This window comes from Vicugna pacos, chromosome 5 (assembly GCF_048564905.1).
Source record: "Vicugna pacos chromosome 5, VicPac4, whole genome shotgun sequence".
NCBI classification, from domain to species: domain Eukaryota; kingdom Metazoa; phylum Chordata; class Mammalia; order Artiodactyla; family Camelidae; genus Vicugna; species Vicugna pacos.
In genome coordinates this window covers 95,907,919-95,932,240 of record NC_132991.1, presented here as the reverse complement: position 1 = coordinate 95,932,240, position 24,322 = coordinate 95,907,919, and the positions used below count along the sequence as shown (strand labels likewise).

At 60.7% G+C, this 24,322-nt stretch overlaps 2 protein-coding genes and 1 long non-coding RNA gene across 3 annotated transcripts in view; 2 read left to right on the top strand and 1 right to left on the bottom strand.

The window, feature by feature from the left end:
* The window catches only part of KIF1A (kinesin family member 1A), an 85,415-nt gene extending 79,993 nt beyond the window's left edge, over nt 1-5,422 (top strand). Inside the window, exons 45-48 of the mRNA XM_072962007.1 lie at nt 872-1,024; nt 1,265-1,457; nt 2,013-2,131; nt 2,437-5,422. Of these exons, the coding sequence (XP_072818108.1) occupies nt 872-1,024; nt 1,265-1,457; nt 2,013-2,131; nt 2,437-2,479 (508 nt within the window). The 3' untranslated portion in view covers nt 2,480-5,422. The remainder of the gene's footprint in view (nt 1-871; nt 1,025-1,264; nt 1,458-2,012; nt 2,132-2,436) is intronic.
* LOC140696524 (uncharacterized) lies at nt 63-20,538 on the bottom strand. Its single transcript, XR_012072987.1, has 3 exons — nt 19,790-20,538; nt 18,254-19,277; nt 63-174 (listed from the first exon to the last, which is right to left on the bottom strand). It is a non-coding gene; the product is annotated as an uncharacterized lncRNA (long non-coding RNA).
* Nucleotides 8,829-14,551, top strand: LOC102532375 (putative aquaporin-12B). The gene is made up of 3 exons (XM_031674354.2): nt 8,829-10,631; nt 11,748-11,864; nt 14,328-14,551. The coding sequence occupies exons 1-3, from the start codon at nt 9,818-9,820 to the stop codon at nt 14,549-14,551; spliced, it is 1,155 nt and encodes a 384-aa protein (XP_031530214.1). The 5' UTR covers nt 8,829-9,817.
* Nucleotides 20,539-24,322: the final 3,784 nt, after the last annotated feature.

Below are 24,322 nucleotides of genomic sequence, written 5' to 3'. Positions count from 1 at the left end.
AGAAACTTCCGCCTCCCCGAGCTGACCGAAGACAGCAGCCGTGACAGGCACAGGGCAGAGCTGGGCACGAGGGGCCAGGTGTCTGGGGCGGCCATGCACGTGCAGGGCAGGGCCAGGCCACGTGGAAGTATCTGCCTGTGCGGCTGGCGTGGCCCATTCCGAGGTCATTTCCTGCTAAAGCATAAATTTAAAATGCAGTTGTGAATAAAACCAGAATCGGTTCAAAACACTAAACAAAAGCCCCTTTCACGGGCAGCACTCATAAAACAGAGTGGGGAAAACGTGACAAAGACGAGCTTAGAGGACCGCTAAGCCCGCGGTCGGGCGCGGGGGCCTCCGGGCGCCTGCTGAGCAGGGCGTTTGCGACGGACCACCCCTGTTGCTGACCCCACCTGTATTGGGCCCATCAGATTTCGTAACACCTCGGGGGTCCAAAGCTGCTCCATCAAAGAACAGAAAGAAACAAAAAGGCGTGAGGCCCTCTGGGCTGGGACAGGCCTCCCTGGCCACCAGGTCCGTGGCTCCAGGCCTGGCGGCTGCCGCAGGACAACTGCTCCCTCCACGTAGATGGTCCCTGAGGAAGTCACGTCCCTCAGTTTGATCCTGGAGAGAGATGCTGGAGCCGCTCACAGCGGGTGGGGGTGGGGAGGCAGGACGCGCCACGTCCGCGGGGACCCTGCCTGCAGCGCCCGCACAGCCCTGGACTCAGCCGGTGGGCTGAGCTCCAAGTGGGCCTGGTGGACACGGGAGGAAGGTGCCCACAGCGCTCTGAGGGGTGACACTGGCTGTCGGGGAATTCCGGGGGAGGCAGATCCTGGGCCAGCGAGGAGCTCCCCGGCAGGAGTGCCACGGACTCTCTGTGCTTTCCCAGGACCCCACAGCCCTGCTCCCGGCCGGCCAGCCCAGAGCCGGAGCCCCTGCCAGAGGCAGATTCTAAGAAGCTCCCCTCCCCAGCCCGAGCCGTGGAGGCCGACAAGGAGCCCCAGCGCCTGCTGGTTCCTGACATCCAGGAGATCCGGGTCAGGTGCGTGGGGCTGCCCCAGACGGGGCCCTCTGAGCATTGCAGAGACAGGCAGGCCCCCAGCCCCAGGACAGGGGACAACTCTGCGTCAGGGGGTCAGGCAGGCCCTCGCTCCCTCAACCTAGGAGCAGATGAGAATGAGCAGGCATAAAGGGTCGGGTGGACCAGAGCCCGGGCGTGGGCCGGGACGGGGACGTGGCGGCAGTTGCGGAAAGACGGTTTTGACGCGCCCCCGCCCCACAGCCCGATCGTGTCCAAGAAGGGGTACCTGCACTTCCTGGAGCCACACACGGCCGGCTGGGCCAAGCGCTTCGTGGTGGTGCGGCGGCCCTACGCCTACATGTACAACAGCGACAGGGACTCCGTGGAGAGGTTTGTGCTCAACCTCTCCACCGCCCAGGTCGAGTACAGTGAAGACCAGCAGGCAATGCTCAAGGTGCGGACTCGGCCGCGGGCTGGCAGGCCGCGGGCTGGCCCGGGCGCAGAGCCCCGGCAGGGCCGGGGAGGGTGCGATTCCTACGTCCACTCACTGCCCACTGCGGCCACCCAGTCCTGTCTTACAGGCGGGGACATAAGGGTCAGCCCCACTGTCCCTCTGCCCCTTGTGTCCCGCAGTCACTCCTAGGGCTCCGAGTCCTGGTGACATCGGGCAGCGATGGCTGGGGCGGGCAGAAATCCTCTGCCTTCTGGTGGCTAATGACATAGTCCGTCCTCTGGGGGACGCCACAGTGGGGGTCCCTGAGCCCCTAGCCCGTGGTGCCCTGGGCCCAGGAGGCAGCCTCCTGTCCTCCGGCTTTGCCCTGCTCCTCCCCGAGCACGCGGTGGCCCTGGACGTGTGAGGATGTGTGACCCAGCCCGGGTCTCCTCTTTCGCTGCTTCGTCCCTGGTGCTCCCCCCGCTGGTGCCCCAGCCCCGCCCGCCCCAGCCCCAGGGGAGCTGACCGAGCTGGCCGAGGCGGGTCTGGCCCCTCTCACGGCAGCCCCCCTCGCAGACCCCCAACACGTTTGCGGTGTGCACGGAGCACCGCGGCATCCTGCTGCAGGCCAACAGCGACAAGGACATGCACGACTGGCTGTACGCGTTCAACCCGCTCCTGGCCGGGACCATCCGGTAAAGCCCAGCACGCCTAGATTTTACGTTCGGCCGGGGAGGGCGGGCCTTCGTGTGGGGAGGCTCCTGCGCACAGCCAGGCTGGGCAACGGCCCGGCCCCCGGCGGCCGGGAGCCTCCGTGACTTACTGAAGGAGGCTGGGGACGGGGCGGGGGGCTGCTCCCACCGAGTCACGTGGGCAGGAGACAGAGAGTGAGTCTCTCTGGCGACAAGGGAACCAGAGTCGGCACAGCGCCCCGGTGCCGGCATCCTGACCCCGGCTGCCCACCGGCCCTGACCACTGCTCCTCTCCCAATCCTCCGCAGGTCCAAGCTCTCCAGAAGGAGGTCTGCCCAGATGAGGGTCTGAGTGGAGCCCTCCCGGGACAGCCAGCAGGCCCGGCCCCACCCCCGTCTTCCTCGTGTTGTCCCCCCACCCAGCCCCTCCCCTCCCGACAGCTGGCGTGCCCCTCGCCCTGGGGACGGCGCGCTGGGCCCCACGAGCCACCTCTGGCCAGGGACCTGCACACGACCTGTTGCGCTCCCAGCAGAGGCCGCGTCTGCTGTCCTTTCTTTCAGAAGGCACCCCGGGTGGGAAGAGCCGGGAGAACCCCAACAGTCGGAGGGCACGGTCCCGGGGCGTCGATGCCGTTCTAATATTTTTTTAAGCATAGACAGACTTATAGTTAATACACCTTAGCTAGTGACGTTGGAACAGTCCAGTCAGAAATTAACTACAAGACTGTGATCTATTTATAAGCATTTATTTCTAACGCCTTCCCATAGACGTGTAGGGTTCAGCTGGACCCACCCCAAGTCGTTCCCACGCGCACTTCCCCAGCCTCTTAGGGACGGGCAGGGCGGGGCAGCCGCCTCGGAAGGCCACGGTGAGGAGGCGCCTGGACGGGCCGGCGCCTCCTGGTTGGCACCAAGGGGGTGCTCCTGCCGGGCCAGAGCTGAGGCTTCTCCCCAGCTGCAGATGGGGCCGCCCGGTCCTGCGGGGGGTGTGTGTGTGTGCGCGCGCGTGCGCCCGCCAGGGAGCAGATGTCTGAAGTCCGAGCAGTGTAGAGGGTGGTGCGTGTTACTTCTAGCAGGACGCAGGGTCCACGTCTCACCTGGGCGCGTGTGGGAGGTGAGGCAGACAGGTGCCTGGCTGTGGCGCCGTCCTTGTGGGGTCCAGGAGGCAGAAGGGTCAGGATTCCACTGGCCTATGTCGTGTGTCCAGGCCAGCTGGGCGCAGGGGCTGTTTACAGGGGGTCCAGGTGGGCCAGGCCGCGAGGGGCTTTTGGTGCAGCGTCTCCAGCTGCTGTGAGATGTGGGGTGAGCTCCAAGTTGCTCCAGGAAGGAAACCGCTGACCTCCCCTCTTGGTCCCAGGAGAGGAGAGTTTCTGTGGGTCCGGTGAGAAGATGCAAGGGGCTCAGGGGACGGTGGCCAGCACTGAGGTCGTCTGTCATCAAGGGGGATTTCTCCTCCTGTGTCTGAGAGTGTTGCCTTGTCTTGTTCTGACTTCTCGTGCCGACAGCCGCTTTGTCCCCTCTGCAGACCCCGCGTCTGATGGTTGCCCAGGATGAGGCAGGTGTCAGGCTGGGCCGAGTCTGGTTCGTGTCCTGCCCAGGCCGTGAACCTTTCAGAGGAACCACGGGCCTGGGGTCTTCAGTGACCTGCTCCCGCACCCAGAGGCACACACGGCCTCTTTTTAGCTCGAAGGAAAACAGCAGCCACACCACGAGACCCGTCCTCCCCACGGCCCCCAAGAGCAGATGAGGGCTCATGTCCTGGACTAAAATCAAACGTTGTCTGGAAACCAGGAGGCCTGTGCTGCCCGCAAGGTGCTCCTCGGGGGGTAGAGGCTGAGCCGCAGAGAGCTGGGGTGACAGCACAGTCGGGAAGGAGCACTTCCTCTGGCTTGTTGAAGGCCTTGAGGGCAGGGAGGAGGGACGGGTCAGGTGAGCTCTTCTAGCGTGAGTCGGTTCTGAGAGCCCCGCCTTCCCTCAGGGAGACTGGAGGTTCAGGGCCCCTGCTGTGGCCCACTCAGGCCAACCAGCCTGAGGCCACGGCCTCGGGGGAGAGGAGTCCGAGGCCCTCTCGCCCAGGGTGCAGGTGTCTGGGGCCAGCCAACCCGCAGGGCACCTGCTGAGTCGGGCAAGGCCGAGGGAAGGGGGTCCGCGGGAGGATTTCTGGGAGTCGCCCCGAATTCAGGAGCCTCCACAGCCATGGAGGCCCCGGGGCCGTTCCATCGTGGCCTGGTGCCATCTTGGCAGGGACTAAGAGCCAGGTGTGGCCCACCTGATGACCCCATCTTTCATCACTCCTCCTCTCAGGCCCGCTCCGGAGAGGGGTCCTGGATCAGAGTCCAGACACCCGGGGCTGCTGGGGAGAGAATTCCGATATGAATTGGGAAGGCTGCTCTCTCATGCCTGGTGTCACGTCAGCCCTGGGGAAGTGGTTTGGGACTCAGTTCCCACATCTGTGATGTAGGAGGCTGGTCTGGAGGCCCCTGCGGGCCCAAGGGTCATGGAGTGCAGATAAGGAAGGCAGGCCTGGCTGGGGGCAGAGAGGAAGACCCGGGAGGCAGTTCAGACTGTTCTGTGTTAAGATGCTGCTCAGGCTGCAGCCTTATTTTGTTAGAGGGACGGCCATTCTCACCCCGCCGGAGAGGGCTCTCTGTCCCCTCCAGGGTGGGGTGAGCTCCTTCTGCTGTGAGAGGAGCCCCAGGGAGGGAGATGCTGGGTCCCAGGGCAGCTGGTGCCCAGGGGTGGGTGTGGAGAGGCTCATAAGTTCAAGGTCTCCCTGCTCTGGTTCCCTGACACTGCGTGCACGCGCGCGTGCACGCACACACACACACACACACACCCCCCTGCCAGGGGAGGTGGCCCCCACTCAATCCTGGTCCCCCCTTGGCACTTCTGAGGCGGGCGTGGCAAGGTGCTCAGAGAGGATCCCTAAACGTGGCTGGAGCAGCAGGCGTGAGCAGGGCGCCATGCTGGCTCTCCATCAGCACCCCCCAGCAGGGGCCCAGAGGCGCCCTCCTTTGCCCCTGGGGCCGGGCCAGGCCTCCTCCCGGCGACAAGAGGCTGCAGCTTCTCCCAGGCCCGTGCTTCCCATGCCAGCCGTCCCGAGTTCCCCTGTGGCTTGTACATACGTGGTTGTGTGGCACACCCCAGCCCCTGCACCGTGACCGCCACCCGACGTAGCGACTCCCGCTCCCAGTGTCCAAAACCCGCGTGTTAGGCTCTAGGCCCCTGTGCGTGCGTGTGCGCTTCAGGCTCTGTCCAGTTACGAAATAAACATGGCTCTTTACGCAGCACCAGACGCGTGGGGCTCTGCTGTGGCTTTATTTGTGCTCTGGGTGTTTGCTGGGGCCTTAAATGGCCACAGGGCCAAGTGTCCAGCACTGTCTGGAGATAGCACACACCTCCCCGCAGCAAAGCAGAGAGGGGAGCACCGCGAGGGGTGGGAGGTACAGAGGGTGTGTATCGTGGGAGCGTCCACCTGCTTCCCTCAGTACCTGGCGCCTGTCTGAACAGCCCCAGGCGCCCTTGGCAGTGCCAGCCCTGTACTGCCAGCCTCACGCCCAGGCAATCTCCGGTCATTTCATGTGTCAGCTTTACTCCATACCAAAACCAGACAAAGATGCTACAAGAAAATAAAACTGCAGTCCAGTATTCTTCATCAACATAGAAACAAGCATCCTCAGTAACATTTTACCAAATTGGATCTAGTAGTGTGTAAAAAGGTTAATACCTCATGACCAAATTTGGTTTATCCCAGGAATGCAAGGTTGGTTCAAAAATCAATGTAATTCACTAAATTAAACTAATAAGAGAAAAATCATGTTATTGTTTCTATGGATGTAGGAAAAACATTAACAGAAGTCCAAAATCCATGGCTAATCAAAACTTTAAATAGAAGACCACTTCCTTAACCTGATAAAGGATGTCTACAATGAATCTATAGCTAACATCATACTTAATGGCAGAAAGTGGGTGCTTAGCCCTTAAGACCCAGAGCAAGACAAGCTCACCCCTGCCGTCTGTCACCCCTCCTCAACGTGGTGCTGGAGGTTCTAACCCGAGCAACGAGGCGAAGCAAAGAGAGCGACGGCCCCAGACCAGAGCGGAAGAAAAGCAGAGCTGTGTCGGTAGCAAGTCTAGAATATACCCCAAAGCTACTAGAATTAACTGAGTTAATACCAGAGCAATATACAAACGCTAATTTCACCTCTATACACTAGCAATAAACAGTTGAAAATCTGAGTTTAAAAAACTGCCATTTATAATGGCAAAATGTGAACTACGTAGGTAAAAGTCAAAAAATAAGAGGCGTCAACATGCTGAAAGTTACAAACACGGATAAGAGAAATCAAAGAAGACCTACGTGAAACGAGGAGCTACGTCATGTTCGTGACCGGGAGGTTCGGCATTTGTTAAGATGACCTCCCTCCCCAGACTGACCTGTAGATTCAGCATGACCTCAGTCGAGCGTCCTGACGTATCAGCTACCTGATTCTAAAAGTTACGTGAAAAATAAAGGACCTAGAAATGCTAGGACAAACTTGAAACTGAAGAATAAAGTCGGAAAAATCACAATACCCAGTTTAAAATTACTAAAAAGCTACAGCGATCAGGACAGTGTGGGGTGGCGAAGGGACAGTGTGGATCAACCAAGAGAATCCAGAAACAGACCCACACAAGTACAGCCAACTGGTTTTTTTACAAAGGTGTAAAAGCAGCCAGTGGAGAAAGGGTGGCCTTTCCCACAAGTAACATTGACGTGTTTTAGTTGATATGTTAATTGATTGTTACGTCTTCATAGGTATGTTTTTAAAAATGAACATCAACCTAAACCTTATACTTTATACAAAAAGTAACTCAGAATGTTATGTAAAACCTAAATCCACACACCTTCTGGAAGACAGTAGACAAGGAAGTCCCCAAGATGAAAAGCTAGGACAAGTGTTGTCAGACGTGCCACCAAAAGCTCTGCCCACAAAAGAAAAGAAACAGCACTGAACTTCATTACCGTGAAAAACCCCTGCTCTGTCAAGAAAATGAAGACCAGCCAGACACGGAGACACTCACCAGCCACATACCTGACGTGGGACTTGTCTCCAGGACACATTAAGAATTCTCAAAACTCGGTGGTAAGAAATCGAGCAACCAATCTGAAAATGGTAAAAGATGCCGCTACACACGTTACAAAGGTTACGATGCAAAACCACCACAAAACCCTGACAGTATCGAGTGTTGCTGAGGAGATGGAGGGACTGGAACCCTCCTCCACAGTTTGTGAAAATGCGAAAGGCACAGCTGCTCTGGAAGTGGGCTTGGGAATTTCTCGGGAAGTGAAGCGTGCACCTCCACCTGACTCAGCAGCCCCACCGCGGGACGTCTGCCCTGGAGGAATGGAAGCTGCGCCGAGGGAAACTGATGTGCGTACGTTGAGAGCAGCTCTACTCATAATTGCCTCCAAATGGAAGCGATTCACGTGTCTTTCAGCAGGCGGGTGGTCAGACAGGATGTGGTCCGTCCACACCACGGAAATCTGTTTAGCAACCGAAGCATGCAGAGACTTAGGTGCCTCGCAAAGGCATTACGCCGAGTGAAAGAACTAATCTGCAAAGGCTGCATTCTGTGTGACTCCATTTATACAACATTCTCCGGAAGACACAGCAGTGATGGGAGAACAGAGTAGGGGATGTGGTTGGGGACTGTGTTCGCGTAAGAGAGTTTTTGGGGTGATGGAACTGTTTGGCACCCTAGTAGCAGTGGTGGTGACATGAATATACACATGTTTTAAAATTCATAGACCTGTACATTGATGGAAAAAATAAGTCAATTATCACTCCATGATAATTTTAAAAATTAAAGTTTTTTAAAGCATCTCAAAAAAAAGACAGTTTTTTAAAATGGTGTTGGAACATCCATATGGAAAAAATAAACCTCGCACCGTACCCCAAATTAATTCAAAATGGGTCATCGATCTGCATGTGAATCCAAACCCTGTAAACTCCTGGGGGAGAAGCTTTGTGACCTTGAGGTTGTCGGAGATTTCGCAGATACGAAACAAAACCATGACCCCTAAAAGAAAAATCAGAGAAATCAGACTTCATCAAAATGAAAATTTTCTCACTTTTGAAAACATTTAATAAAATGAACAGACAAGGCGTGGGCTGATCAGACACCTGTGTCCAGAGGGACACAGAACTCCGAAACTCTCCGACGAGACAGCACACCATCCAGTCCGAAGAAAAGGATTCTTAGAGTGGGGGGAGCAGATTAAAGAAACTTGGGAAAACTTTCATGGATTCTGATTTTTCAAAAAAGTTAAAAGCTTTAGATGACCCCTCACCTCAGATCTTAAGGCGCTTGGCGGTCACGATGCCCGCTCCAACAAGAAAAAGCTGAGTATAACGGAGAGCCAGCGAGTTCAGAACCGAGGCCTCAGGGCCGGCCGCTGCCCCCAAACCTGGAGCGACAGCAGAGCCATGGCAGGGTCCGCTGGCCGGAGTGGGGCCGGAGTGGGGCCGGAGCGGGCGCAGACGGGCAGGAACCCCTACATGGCAGTGGGGATGCCTTGCTGGAGGCTGAGCACAGGCTAGATGCAGACAGAGAAACTCCTTGGGCCTCGGGCCTTGAGGGACCTCACTCTCTCGTGGATTTTACCACCAGGAGCCCCACCAAGTTCTCCTGGTGAAAAGCAAAGAAAACTCCCTTATGTTTCTGCCAGGGGGTGAGGAAGACAAATCCAATCGAAATCTGCCCAGAGCTTTATCCATAACAGAGTCCTCTGGCGTGCAGTCTGGGGAGGGGCAAACCAGGACTCAGGGGGGACTCCCTGAAATACTGCAGCCGGCACTGCACCTGATGGTGACACACGGGGGCCCCTACCCGAGACTGAGAACTAGACAAGGGGCCTCTCTCACCAGCCCCGTCCAAACCATGCTGGGAATTCCAAGTGCAACGGGACAAGAAAAGGAAGTACTAGGTACACGGACTGGGAAGAAAGAAATGAAACTGTGTTTGCAGATGGCAAGACTGTCTATGAAGAAAATCTGGAAAAAAAAGAAAAAAAATCCTTTCTGGAACTAGAAAGTGATTATAGCAAGGTCACAGGACATGAAGTCCACACACGGACGTTGATGGCTTCCCTGCACACCCGCGATGAACAGCTGGAACCTGAAATTTTAAAAACACCATTTATAGTAACGTCTCCCCAGAAAAGGAGAGAAGTAAAAGTGTAGGTAAAAATCAAGCAGAATATGTTTATTAGAAAACTACAAGATTCCGATGCACGGAATCAAAGAGGTGAGTAAATGGGGAGGCAGTCCGCGGTCACCGACTGCAGACTCACTGCTGGACGATGTGAGGTTTCCTGGTTGGATCTACAGACTCAAGCTGTCCCCAGTCAAACTGCCAGGACGCTAGTCTGATGCTGACAAACTGAGTCTGAAATGTGTACGCCCCAGCCAGAGACAGAAGGGCCAGCACAGTACTGGAGAGAACAAAATCGTAGGACACCCTCCCCGACTTCGAGACATACTCTCAGCTTCCAAAGATCAGGGGAGGGACGGACGCTGGGAGGGAAACTCAGACAAGAGGACCTGCCAGGGGTGGAGACGAGGCGTCAGGTGACTCGGCCCACCTGCACAGCAAGACTGTCTCTGGTGGGACGAACGGAGGCTTGGCTGTCAAGCCCCCATGTTAAATGCCATCTGATCGGGGAGGCGCCACCCAGTCGGGCTCCTGGGCCGCAGGGGTGGGGCTGGCAGTCAGGGCACAGGTGTGGCGCTCCCACGGTGGCAGGCGGCCCAGGTGGACTCTCCCACAGCTCGCCGCCCTTGGGGCCGCCGGCCAGCCCCCGACACGTCAGCTCAGCTCCCGGCTCAGCCCGGCTCCCAGGAACCTCTGGGCGATGGCTGGTCTGAACGTGTCCCTCTCCTTCTTCTTTGCTACCTTCGCCCTCTGCCAGGCGGCCAGGAGGGCGTCCAAGGCCCTGCTCCCCAGGGGCGCCTATGACCACTTTGCCCGGGAGGCAGCGGGTGCGGCCCAGCTGGGGGCCTGCTGCTTGGAGATGCGCGTGTTGGTGGAGATCGGCCCCTGGGCGGGGGGCTTCGGCCCTGATCTGCTGCTGACCCTGCTCTTCCTGCTCCTCCTGGGGCACGGGGCCACCCTGGACGGGGCCTCGGCCAATCCCACCGTGTCCCTGCAGGAGTTCCTCCTGGCTGAGGCCTCTCTGCCCAGCACGCTACTGAAGCTGGCGGCCCAGGCGCTGGGCATGCAGGCGGCCGGCGCACTGACACGGCTCTTCTGGGCCTGGGAGCTCAGTGACATGCACGTTCTGCAGAACCTCATGGACCTGCACTGCAGCACGGCCCTGCGCACGGCCGTGCCCCACGGCGCGCTGGTGGAGGGCTCCGGGGCCTTCTTCTTCCACCTGACCTTCCTCCACCTCCGAAACACCCTCCCTGTCTGCAGGGTGCCGGCCGTGGCCCTGCTGGTCACCGTCATGGCCTGTGCAGGTGAGACCTGGCGGCCTGTCTCCGGCCTCTGGGTGGCCAGCCTGCACACTGACGCCTCTGGACGCCCAGGGGTGGGGATGCTGGCCGAGGGGCCACAGAGACTCGGGGCGGCCCAGGCACTGGTGGGATGGTGACCAGCTAGGCTGGACACAGTGTGCTGGGCTGGGACCCCTGGGCCTTGTCAGGGCTGCCCTTCCTGGCTCTGTCTGTCCGTACCCCCAGCTCTCCTATTCATCCCAGAAGGTCTACACCTGGGGCAGGTGGGGCGGCCGGTGCAGATTATTCAGGGCCCGGCCCAGGCTCTGGCCTGGAAGTCCCTACATCCTCGGTCACTCCCTCCTAGAGTGCCCAGGCGTGTTGTTTCTTTCTTCCTCACCCTCTCCCCACTGGGCCCCACATATCACCCCAGAGGGCAGCTCCTCCCACCCCCCCATCCCCTCTTTGTCTGGGGTCTATCCGCCCCAGGGCCGGGACTGTTGACCAAGCTCTCATGGGACCCTGCACCCCTGTGGAAGCTGCCCTGGGTTCTTCCCAAAGCCCAGAGCCTGCCCTGGCCCTGCCCGGGGGAGGTCCCTGCCCACAGGCCGTGGTCAGCCTGGCCTGGGGCTGAGGGACACTGGCGCTCCTCACATGTCCCCTCGCCGGCCCCGTCCAGTCCTCTGTCCTGTTGTCTCTCTGTCAGGCCGCGTCCATCTCTCTGTCCGCCCCCCCCCCCCCCGCTCACTGTCTCCATCTCTCTCCATCTCTGCGTCTCCTTCTCTCATCTCTCTGTCTCTCAGAGACAACCTCCCACGGGGGGAGCGGGGAGGAAAGTGCTGGGGCAGCCGAGTCACCCAGGGCGAGAGGTTGGAACGGGCGTCGGACGTGCCTGGAGAGACTCCTGCTCCAGCTGCTCCCTGGCCCTGTGACCTTCGGCCTGGCTGAGCAGCCCTCCTGGGGTGCCCGTCTACAAGGGGGTGAGGATGGGCTGAGCTCCCGGCCTGTGTGCCAGGAGCCTGCCAAGTCCCGGCCTGGGCCCAGCAGGACCCTCAGCGGGGATTTGGGGGTGGGCCGGGCCCGTCGGAAAGGTGGCTGCAGGCAGGACCGGGACGAGGCCTGTCTGTGCTCCCCCTGCAGCTGGGCCCCTCACGTCCGCCTTCTTCAACCCCACCCTGGCTGCCTCGGTCACCTTTCACTGCTCGGGGCACACCTTGGTGCAATACGCCCAGGTATACTGGCTGGGCCCTCTGACAGGTAAGGGCAGAGGGGCCCCTGGGGCTCTGGGAGTCCCTGGTGACTGATGGACAAGGCCAGACCTGGGTGGTGGCTCCCATGGGGGACAGGAACAACACACGAAGCATCCCGGGTGGACATGCCTGTGGGACCCAGCTCGTTGGGGGGGTCAACTTAGGGGCCGCTGGTGTCCAGAGTGCTTCCCACGGTGGGTCCTGTGGGGCGGGGATAGGGCTGGGGAGCAATCCCGGGCTCCCCTCTGTGACGGAGACATGGGGGCTCCTCCTTGGCCCCAGTGATAGACCCTGTAGGAAAGGCTCCTGGAGTCACGTGCCCCTCCCTAACCACCCTGGAGGGGCGAGGTGATGTGAGCGGCTCATCTTGGTTTGGGCATCACACAGAGGGGCGGGAGCCAGGGAGGAAGGCGGCAGGGGTGGGGGAGACGCAGACCACCCGAGGGTGCTGGGCAGACGGACGGTTCCTGTCACGGGGATCCCTGTGTCCGGCTCCCGCGCTCCTTGCACGGCGCCCCCACAGACCCTGAGCCGTGATCCCCTGACCAGGCACCCACTGGGCCTGGTGACTGCGGAGCCACAGGGGAGAGTGGGCCGAGTGGGGCAGGAAGAGGGACAGGCCTCTCAGGGGGCTGTGGACGCGGCAGTGGCCGTCCCCTGCGGCTCCTGGGTGAGCTGCCCTGGGACTCCCTGAAGCTGGCGCCCCTCGGCCTCCCCCCTGCCTTGGGGCCCTCCCTCCCCTGCACCTGTGCCCTTAGCCGCAGGCCACAGCAGTGGAGCCGGGGACCCTGGCCTCAGGGAGTCTGAGGCCCCGGGTGGAGGTCACACCCTCTCCTGCACCTGGTCGCAGCCCTTGACCCCACTGAGCTCTCCGCACCCTTGTCAGATGGGTAACTGGGGTCCAGTGGAACTCGGGGTGCACGCAGGAAGCACGGCCCAGCTTCCCAGGAAGGGGGTGCGGGGAGAAGCAAGCCCGAGGGGGTGGGACTCCCAGGCCGACACGCGTCCCTGGGATGAGGCGGCGTCCTCGCTACTGTCCGTAAATTCCGTCTCGCCTCCCACGGCTCGGGCACACTAGGTCCGGGAGCCACGCTTGGAGGGGCGCTCGCTCTCTCTGAAGCCTGAGGGTCCCTGACTGCCCGGCTCTGTGCTGCTGTCACTCCTGGGGGTCCCTGGACCCCCTCAGGAGCCTTCGGGCTGTGGCGAGGAGGCTGGGGGTTGAGCACCCCGTGTGCAAAGCCCACTTCATTCCCGGGGGTGGGGGCGTCCCCGCCAGGGCTCGGCTGTCCTGAGTGCACACACCCTCTCCCCGACGGGGTGGGGCCGGCGTCCAAGGCTGTTCCCGCAGGACCCGCCTGGGGACCCAGCACTTCTCACGCGGCCTTGCCCTCCCCTCCTCCCAGGCTGGCCCCAGCTGAGCCCATCTCCAGTGAGCCCATGCCCACTGAGACTCGGCAGCGCCCCGGCTCCCTGCATTGCGGGGGGCGCCTGCTGCACCCAGGCTGTTAGCATGTGCCCTCCACTTGCTTTGCAGCTGCTGTCCCCTCCCCTCCCCACCTTGGTGGGCTGACACGGTTACAAAATCTTTCAGCCATGTCAAAGCAGTTCCAGGAAGCAGCAGTCATGTGTTCCATTTACCATCTTACCCCGAACTTCAGGGAGAATGTGCCCCGAGGACACGAGGCTGGGGGCAGCACCGCAGTGGTGCCGGGCAGGAAGTAGGGGCGCTCGCTGGGTGGGACTTGCACCCTGCACCCGTGCTGGCGGCCCTGGGCCATGGCTCCTCCTCTCTGGGCCTGCCCTCCTCCTCAGCAGCGTGGGCCCAGTGTCCGCCGGAGGATTCGAGGAGGTGCAGCTGAGGGGTGTGGGCGCAGGGCCATTCTCTGGGCCACGGTGGCTGGAGCTGCCCACGGAGGCCAGTGTTGGCCAGGCTGCACTGACCTTTGCAGGGCCAAGCAAGCGTGCTAGAGGGGCCCACACACCAGAGTTTATTCCTTCAAGGATTTGCATCAAACGTGAAAAAAACACGCTTTCCTCTCCTGCCTTGGCAAACTCACCTTCCCTGTGACCCGGACAGCTGGGTGGGGATTCGGGGCCCTCCGCTCCAGGAGTTCCGGCCAGAACCAGGAGGTCAGCCAGGCCCCGCCCCAGGCCCCGCCCACATGTGGCTCTTCCCCACCCCACACTCACCCATCCTGCCCAAAAGAGCCACCCCCATCGGTGACGGGTCACCCTCAGGAGGCAGCCCTGGGAAGAAAGGCCGAGACTCAGGGCATCTGTGCGGGGTGCGGGGCCAGGTCCCCAGAGCACAGTCTGGAGGCGCACACGGTTCCCGTGGCCTGTCCCGTCTCCAAGGGGTAAGCTAGGGGAGGGGTGGCGCGAAGGGCCAGACCAGGGTCCAGGTAAGGGCCCCACCCAGGCCCGGGCGCAGTGAGCCCCCGCCCTGTGGTCTGACGCCGGCCTCCTGCAGGGATGGTCCTGGCTGTGCTGCTGCATCACGGCCGCCTCCCACGCCTCTTCCAGAGGAACCTGTTCTACAGTCAGAAGAACAAGTACCGAATCCCCAGAGCGAAGCCTGCCCAAGGGCCCGGAGACACCGAGAGGCCTGCGGAGGGGTGCAGGGGGCAGGGGCTCGGGCGGCGTCGGGTGGGCGGCAGCCGCCAAGCCCCCGCTGGGCCAGGAGGGTCCCTGTGAGCATCACGTGAGCACCTGGCCCTGGCTGGATCCCGGGACCTCCCTGAGCTGAGAGGGGACCCAACCCACACCCCCTTCCTCCCCAGAAACCATTTGTCAGTAAACCACCCCAAGCCCTGCCGTCTCCCTGGGCCCGACAGGCGTCTGAGGGCAGGCGGGGTGAGGCAGGCACCCCCTGGAGGCTGGGCCTCCATCTTCCCACAGGGCCTCTCTCGCCTCCTCTTTGTGGAGTCAGAATCAAAGCTGAGACCTAGGGGGACAGGCTGGAGGTCCAGGGTGAGCCAACCCGGTCCCGAGAAGGCCCAAGGGTAGGACATCCCACAGACGTGCCCTCCTGGCCTGGACGCGCCCCAGCACCCCCAGCCCGGGGGACCTGAACGGCCACCACACCTGGAGACCTGCTTGGAACGGTGTGGCTGGAGCCCGAGGCTGCAGGGGAGTGGGCTGGACACAGGGCACCCAATCCCACCATCCGCCAGTGCCCAGACCCGCAGGTCCCCACAGCCAGGCACTGGGGCCCTCACTGCAGAACCCCCGGGCTCCCCGCCAGGCTGAGAGGAGCCCCAGCCATTTTCTCCCCAAAGACCAGAGCTGATCTGGAATCTTCCTCCCCAAGAGAACAAAGCCCCCTCGGCTGGGGGTTCCTGGAGACCCATCCAGAGAGCAAGGCTGGCAGGGAGGCCCTGGGCAGCCTTTCCCAGGGGACGCCATGTGGAGGCTGTGTCTTCCTGCACCAGCTCCCTGGGGGTGGGAGAGAAGGAAGGCTCCCCACCCCGCTTCCTGTGGCCGCCTCTTTGCCCCCTTAAATCTGCCCCCCAGTGCAGCCTGGCAGTGAGGCCGCCCTGTGTGAGCCCTAGTCTCCTCCTCCCCTCCATGGAGTGGCCGCCAGGGAGGGGCGAGCAGGCCCAGGCGTCCCAAGGCCTCCGTGGGAGCAGGCCTGAGAGCCAGCCCTGTGCGGCTTCCAGAGAGAGAACGGTGCACACGGAGGATGATGGAAAGCGGCCAACCAGCACTTCTCACAGGGGGCTCTGTGTGCAATGTGCCACGGCCAGCACTGCGGGGCGGTCTCCGCGGCAGCAAAGGTCAGAGAGGTCGTAACCCCGGGTAGAAAGAGGGGCTCCCCACTGGGCAGCACCAGGACCGGGGGGTGGGGGGGCAGCACATCCGTCCCCGCAGAACGTCCCTGCAGCCTCCGCACAAATGCTCCCAGGGCAGGAATGCTGGTGCCTGGGCAGTCAATTTTATCAGCAAATCAGTTCAAGAAAAGCAAATACGTGGACATTGCAATAAAGCGTATCAGCAAGTTATTAAAATTATTCTAGGAGTTTAGAATTTTGATTTTGGAAAACTTCAGCATTGCAAAGCAAAATCCACAGGCTTGGAAACAAAAATTAAATTTAAGGAACACCGCATTAGGCAGAAAAGAAAACTTTCATATGATGCTTTGATGAACCAATTACTACTGACATGGACGGTAACTTAAAAACTAATTTTTCAGTATAATTGAAGATGCAGTGATAAATGCGCAAAGAAGTCCTGAAAACGATGTGCAAATCACGACTCAGTTTCTTACATGATCTCTGCAAGTTACAGGAAATATTAGAATGACACTATAGATTTACATTTAAATTCAGACTTTCACAAAACTCACTTGTATGAAGAGTTAAATCTTTTTAAAAAATTGCTCTGAAGGAGTCATCAGCTCAAATGTCCTAAAATATACCTTTCAAAATACTTAGAAAGTATCGCAGTGTCATCACAGCCCGCCAACACCCCGAACAGCCCCAGCCACGGTTTCGTCAGCAGAAAGATCCTTCTCAAAGTGGAAAGTTGCCAAAAACGATCTGTAATCCTGCATCTGCCCAGAGTGACCAGTTCTGCTTTCAGTTAGACTAGCTGAAAACGAAGTTGCTGAACGTATAAATTTTGATTCCCTAATTAATGAATTCGCAGGAAAGGGAGACTGGAAACTCGTACGATCAATCAAGACCTCTCATTAATAAAGTGTGACTTATTGTGTTATATAAAAATCACACCAAGTTTTCACACCAAGTTCACACTGTGTTCACATAAAACAATCAGCCAGTTATTTACCAGCAAAGTGGTCTCTCTGGCCGCAGCAAAGAATTTCAATTCAGGACACGCAACCAGGATGTGGGCATGAACAGGATGGCAAGCAAATCCTGTTTGAAAAAAGGCGAGGAAACCCGTGTGGAGGAGCAGGGCAGTGGGAGGAGCTGGCGACGCAGGACCCCTCTGATTAAAGGGCTCCCCACGCGCCGAGAGGAAAACCTGTGAATTCTTTTGCTGAAGTTCATGCGTTTCAGAACCAGCCACCCACCTGCGCTGTAGCACAGGGAACTACACTCAGTCGTTCACTGGAATGGAAAAGAATTTGAAAAAATACATGTGTGTGTACAACTGCATCACTTTGCCGTACACCTGAAAATACCACTGTAAATCGGCTACACGTCAATAAAAAAAAAAGAATTGTTAAAAAATCGCCACCTCTCCGTCTTTACAGACTGGCTTTGTGCAGGGCGAGGCCCTCGCCAGTCGGCTGGCTCGCATTCAAGGGGCCCCTGAGACCATTTTTGGAAGAGGCACTTTTCGGGGATCGTGCACGAGAGGGAGAGGGGCTGGGCTCTTTTCCGGAATCTCGTGCTCCCCCTGGTGCCCGTTCATGGTACTGCAAGGCCTCTGGGGCGGCTGCGCCGAAACAGGACAGAGGCCCGTTCCGGCCCGGGGCAGCTCTCCGGAAAGCCTGTCACCTCTGAAGTCCTTCTGCCAAGCACGTGCAGCCCAAATCGAACAAGGCCTCTGCTCCAATTTTACTTCACAAGACGCGCAGGGATGGGGGCGGGGCACCGCCTGGGGCCCGTCCCGGGAGTGGGCTGTCCGCCGGCTCGGACTCCAGGACGCCAGTCACAGAAGAGGCAGGATGAGCAAGCACAGAGGTGCGTGCCCGTGCGCTCACACACGTGTTCACACACGCGGCTCCGGGCAGAGCCCCCAGGAGGGCCCTCCAGCGGCTGGTCGGCCTAGGGGGACTTAGTTCCTTGGGGTCTGGGCCCAGGCTCCCTGGCCCTCCGCAGGCACCTGTTCTGACGTGACTGAGCGGCCTGGACATCTGCTTCTGTGACAGAGGAGCGGCACTGCTCACCGTCCTGACAGGTGCTGGTCACAGCCTCACCCTGTGCCTGTGCCGCTTAGGGATCAGGTCCGCTGACGTGCTCGAGGGCCTTTGCCCTGTGCCGGGGGTGGGGGGGAGACTGGCTGATCACGCGGTGCCCCCCCAGCCCAGGGCCTCCAGGGAGGGCACGATAGGAGAGAGACCTTTGGGAGGCCAGAAGGTCCAGTGGGCAGTGGAAGAAGGCCTTAGGGAGTGCCCTGCTTCTCCTGGGGAGCCCCCCAGGCATGGGCCGCAGCACGGGTGCCTGCTGGGGCCTGCGGGGCGTAGATGCCGGAGACAGGAGAGCCTGCCGAGGGCGGTGGCGTTGACTGCCACCTGGCTACAGGTGGAGAGGGGCTGCCCTCTGCTGAGGCCTCCGGGCACAGCCCTGGGACTTTCTTTGCCCCATCCACTCCCCCACCCGCTCCAGTGGGCTAACCTGCCCCTTTGGAGGCAGGAAGTGATCAGGGTGGTGTTTGGGGGGCTCTGGGGGCCTGGGGGTGGGCCGAGCAGGGCTGCCCTGCACTCACCTGTGGTTCCCTGCACTCCAGACGCCAGGCTGGACGTCCAGGTCGGCTCCAGAAAGGGCTGTCCGTCTCTGGCCTGCTGCCCCTTCCCCTCTCCAGTACACCCCCACCCATCCAGTCTGCAGTGAGGGAGGGGTCCTTTGAGAGGACTCCTGTATCCACAGAGAGGGCCCCCAAGAAACCCCACCCCAGAGGCAACAGCTCGCCTGGCTCCTGGCGCCGGGCTTCTAAAACCACCCTCCAGTCAGAGGGCTTCTCGGAGAGACGGCTGACTCTAGGATGGGGGCTGGGAACGTACGAGACAGCCTGGCGCACCTTGCAGGGCCAGAAAGCTGGGAAGCGCCCCCTGAAACACCCACATGGGCGGGAGCACGTCAGAGGGACACAGGACCCACAGAAAGAGCTCCCCAGGGGCCACGCCTGGAGCAGTTTGGACAAAAACAATAGACTGAGTCAGTAGCTCAAAGCATAAACTCAGTCTCCACGCACCCACGCCGATGCCCACAGGTTACCGCATGAATATGCTGACAGCGTAGAAGAGAGTCCGGAGTGAAGAGCCCCATGTCTGCGCAGGCGCTCTGCTCTGCCGGACGCTCCCCGAGGCGGGCGATCAGGGTCCAGGCCGAAGGGCTCCATCGTGCTGACCGAGAGTGGCCTTGCCCTCGGCGGTCCCCCCGCCCCCCGGAACCCGTGACCCCGGGCCAAGAGGGGAGACGGGTTGGATGAACCCGCCTAGGGGCACAGCCTGCAGAATACACGCCCAGCCCTGCTGCCCTGCTCAGAAGCGTCACGGGCGTCGGAAACAGGGGAGGCCTGAGCGTCCGTCACAGTAGGAAGCGCCGGGGTCAGGGCCGTTCGGCGTGACCCCTGGGCAGCACATTAGCTGAAACGAGACTGCACGAGTGAACTGTGGCACGAGGCAGTCAGGACAACCAGCTCTGGTCCGGTGATCGTATCAGAAGCGCCGGGCCGTTTGGACTGTCTTCTCGGTCTGTCTCTAAATTCAGCGCTATTCTAGAAATAAGCCCTGAAACAAAAACAGAAGGAAAGAGCAGTCCATAAAAAATGAAACAGCAGAGCAAGGCCTCTTCCTATCAGTGCCCACGTGAAACGCAAGCGGGTCAGACCCGCCAGGGGCAAGAGCCGGCAGGATGGCCGGGAGGCGCTGACCAGGCCGCCGCCGAGAAGCGCCCTTCAGCGACCTTCACACGGGCTGGAAGTGAGCGGACGGGGAAGAGACAGCACGCGGACCCTGAGGTCCGAGTGGCCGCATTCGGAGCGGACGCGGACTCTGAGCCGAGACATCGCCGGCAGCGCGAGACCCTGCACAGTGATAAAGGGGTTAATGCGCCAAGAGGCAGCAGTCATCAATGCGCCTGCGCCAAGCTGTGCAGGCCCTGGAATCCTTCCCCGTTTCCATGGATACAGAGCCTTCTAGCCGAGTGTAGTTGTCCGAGCTTCTCCCCCACCCTCTTCCTGGGTCCCCAGAAGGACAGAGGGAGCTGCCTGCAGCCACTCGTGTGGAGAGTGAACACACACCGGCCCTTCACGCCCAATCTTGCCATGGTCCAGACAAACGGTGTTTCACCCGCCTCTTCCAGCGCTCTGGCCAGCCGTCACTCTGAAGACGGAAGTGTCTTCTCGGGTCTGAAGGAGCGTAACTCGGTCACCAAGCCGGGGCAGACCTCCCGTCCCAGCTCTTCCATGGCACTCTGAGCACCCACATCTACCGCTGCATCGGCAGCCCCGGCCAGAGTTGGCCGGCCTGTCGGGACCTGTTTGTAGCCTCCGGGTCTACGGGGCATCGGTCTGACCCGTCAGCCCAGTGCGGGGCCTTGCCGGGGCCTCTGCCCCCAGCCGTCTGCCGTCTCCGGTGCTCCTGCTGATGCACACAACAGCTCTTGTCGGCATTCAATGCCTCAGCAGGTGCAGGAAGACCACGTCCAGGTTCAGTCCATCTCTGCAAAGTTGCAGCACCCCATCCACTCATGTCATGGGCCCAGGTCACCAGGTTAGCCGTTTGCCAACTCCAGTCACCCTCTGACCCTGGAAGGGACTTCTGATGGGCATCAGAAGTTCCCAGTTTAATATCCCCCTCAGATTTCCACAGTGGTTTGCATGAGACCATCTCCTTAGTAGGGGAGTGTTCCACTGACTAGCCTGCTGGTCATACAGCCTGGCCACTGGCCGCACCCACGAGTCAGTGAAAGCCCAGCATCGAGGCAGACAGCCTGCAGCTCAGCCCTCTGAGCTGATTTGTTTTCACCTTCTTCCATCAGACGGTGACCATCCGAGCAGGACGCTGCACACTCCCCTTGGGACTGCCGTCCACAAGCCGGGCAGCCCTCTGCCCATCGAGGCCTGCTTCTAGGACACTGTCCCCGCGGTCACGGGACAGTCCCAGGTCAGTGCCAAGGGATAAGAGGCTCCTACTGGCGTCCCCTGGTGGCACGCGACTGCGTAAACAAGGAAATAAACGTCCATCTGGTCCTGGAGCTCTCCCGTCACCGACCTCCCCACGGGCAGTTTCTTGGGCGTCACTTAAGCTGCCCTGAGTGTTGCAGGTTTCAGGATTACTCTGTGACCCGGGGTCACAGCCTCGTTCTCATCCAAGCCCTGGAGCAGGCTGGCTGTCTCTCAGGTGGAAAGGTGCTGCTCCAGCGTCCCAGTGGTGGCCGCTGGGTGGCGCTCACTGACATTTGCCGTGAGGCCCAGTCTGTGCTCCACGCCGGCAGTAGCCCTTTGTGCCTTCTGGCTCGATTCGGCCTTACTGCCCTCCAGCTTCTAGCGGGACATTAGTTACGGTGGAAATCCCTTGTGTCCACCAGGTGCCTGATACTCTTTCAAAATGAGAACCTCTGCAGGCTGGACCGCCTTGCTGATCTCCGTGTAGAATGCCCGGTCAGCGTGGGCTGGAGGCCGGGTCCGCAGGCCTCCTGTGTTACAGGGCGCGGGAGGGGAAACGTCCCCCGCAGACACCACGTTGTCCCCATGGAGCGTTCAGCGGAGCAGAGCGGACACCTCGGGTGAAATCTGTGCAAACACCCTGACCTTCCCCCGAACTCCCACCTTCACCGCGTCACCTCCGTGACCCCAACGCGCTCAAGCCCACCGTGGCTTCTCCTGGCGCTTCCCCCACAGGTCTTGGCATCAAGCTCCCAGGCAAGGAGTCCCAGAAGCGAGTCGCCTTCGAGCCGCCCCGACCTCCCTGTGAGCTTCTGCGCGGGGCCGAGGGGGCGCTCCCCTCCGCTAGCGTCACGCTGATGCCCCCTTAGAAGGCACGTGCGTCCATTCTGTCCCACCTGTGGGAAGTGTAATCACCGACCCTCGCTGTTGCAAATAAATAAAACAGTCCAGAGCCACAGCGGGGATCCTGCTTTGCTGTCTCAAGTAATTCTGACGCTTTTCTCTTGGTTCTACTGCTGTTGGCTGAGTGGCCACACAGCGTCTCGGACGGGCGCCTGGTGGAAGCGTGGTTTCTAGGGCACTGGTTCATAAATGCACTGGTTCTGTGCGTGGGAGCCTTGCCCAGTGCCCACGGTGCCGGGTTTCCACGCGGCGCAGGCCGAGCGCTCCTGTCGTGGGGGTCACGGGGCGCCTCCTACGGGAGGGCCCTTGGTCTCTCACATACAGTGACCTTGAACTTCCTCTCGTTGGGTTTCGCTGCTGTGGCCAAGTGGTCACACGTCGCTCACACCGAGGCTGGACCGTAACTCTGAGGACGGCGATCTGTCCACGGGGCTCACGTGGACACGGCCTTCCTGAGCGGACCGTCCCTCCCCGCGGTCCTGCACGGGGACAGACGGGGTTGGGGGGCGGTCAGCCCTCCAGGCCCCAGAACAGGAACTTCCGGGGGAACCGAGAGATGGATTTACTCTGGTGGCAAGACCAACAGGCTCGACTAACTTTGGACTTAAAAGCACCTGGGGGCCCCTGACAAGACGCCCGCTACGTAAACCCCCACGGGCGGGCGCGTTTTCGGGGCTTGGGAGACCTGCCTGCGGGGCCGCTGCGCAGGCGGGACTTCTCCTTGAGAGGCAGCCCGGCCTCCCAGCTGGTTTCCCGGCGGGACCCTCCCCCCGCCCCCACTCCGACCCCGAGAAGCGGCACTCAGACCCGGGTCCCCAAGCCTACGCGGGGGTTCCTGCAGTGAGACGGGGCCCCGGGCCGGTCCAGGGGGGCCTGATCTCTGCTGTGACCCCGGGCACCGCGGGCTCGCTCTCCTCCTGCTAATCTCCCCCGGGATCTGCAGGGAGACAGCCCTAACCTGCCGAGAAAGGGCCCAGGTGCCCGGAGCAGGGGCCGCAGGTCACACCCGCCCCTGCAGCCAGGCCTGCCCCAGGCAAGGTGGGAAGGTGACAGAGAAGTTCCAGGACCCCTGGCTCCCTCCCCTGCTCGCAAGTCTGGTCCTGGGTTTGGAAAGGACCTCAGACACGCAACCCCTCACCTGCTCCCTGGCCACACCTGGTGACAGTAGGATCTGACGGCTGGGGGCAGGTCAGAGCTCTGCGGGGTCAGGGCCAGCCGGAGACACAGGCCCACTGAGGCCCCTGCACGACTTGACCTTGGCCACTGGCAGCCCCGCGCGCTCAGCCCCTCTCACCACTGCCGTCGGGCCAGGTAGGGCTGCCCTGGGGCTTGACCCGATCGTGGGCGCCCAGCTGTCCTTCAGTCCTCAGGGCACTGTCAGAGCATGTCACCACCAGGGACAAAGGCTGCAGCCACCTCCATCTTTCTCTCCCTCCCTCTCCCCCACTTCCAGTGCCAGCACCAGGGCTCCCGCACAATCTGGGACAAGGTTTCCCCTCTCCTGACCTCGGGGGCTTCCACCGAGGGCCCCTCCAGAATGTGGACCCACTACCTCCCCACCCTGCCCAGGGGGACGGGGGCCCCAGCACTCGGCCCTGAGCCCGGGCGTGGACCGGTGGCGTCCGACCCGGCGGGGGGCTTTGTGGGGGGTCCTTTCTAGGCCTCACCGTCAGAGGCTTTTGCTCGGCCCAGGACTTTCGTCCCTGTCCCCCAGCCTCTGCTGTCCCCCTCCCTTCCCCGTCCTTGCCTCCATACAACCCTCACCTCCGGCCCCCCCGCCCCGCCCCCGGACTGAAGAGGCAGCTGATGGCCGGCCGGGTGGGGGCAGGACAGGCTCTCCTCCCTCAGCCCACCGTCCTCCTGAGAGCAGCTGCAACCAGGCTTAAAGCCCCAGCGGGGCAGGACAGGCCTTCATGGAGAAGCCAGCTGCCCGAGACGGAGAGACCCACGGACGGACGCCAGGCCCCGCCAGACCGACAGCTTGCTCTTTTCATGTGGAAATACACTTTGAGGGGGAGACGCGGCCTTTGAGGTGGGAGGCTGTCAGAGGCAGCGGCCAGGAGGCCCTGCCCGGGCCAGCGCGCCCCCCGCGGCCGTGCGCTCTCTGGGGCGTCATCAGACCCGTCCTGCGCAGGAGTCACTGGAAGGCTGCTGGGGCAGCTGCCTCCTTTCCTTTTCTTTCTTTTCTTTTTTTTTTTTTTTTAAAGAAAGGAGCGATAGCTAGCTAAGATTTATATCCACTTTCTCTGTCCAAATCCAGCCTTCCTCCCATCAGTCCTGAGTAGAATGACACTGTTGAAGCCTTCGTGTCACAAACTGTCTTCTTTCGTGTTCCGTCCGCCCCACAGCACGCCAGCCCCAGTGGTCGCATCACGTGCGGAAGCTGGTTTGCCGGCAGGCCTGCCCTTCCTGCCCCTTGTCTTCCCCCGTGCCCTGAGTGATGGCAGTGACCTAGACAGACAAGGGTGTTCAGGGCCCCCGCCGCACGGCGACCCCGTTATCCTCGGCTGTGGACCCCGCGTTACATTCGTTCTTCGTGTGCTCAGGATGGAGATGGATGTTTACTGCTGTAAGACAGGCTTTGTCAGAGCACAGTCGTCGTCTGCAAAGCGGGAAGGATGCAAGGAAGATTACTGCTAATACTGGGAAAAAAGAGTGTAGCCCTCTCCTTTTAAGATGAACTTAAAAATAAAAACGGTCAGGAGTCGAGCAGGGTGGGGCTTCCCAGCAGCGCCTTCGGTCTCTGCGTGAAAGCCGCCGGCC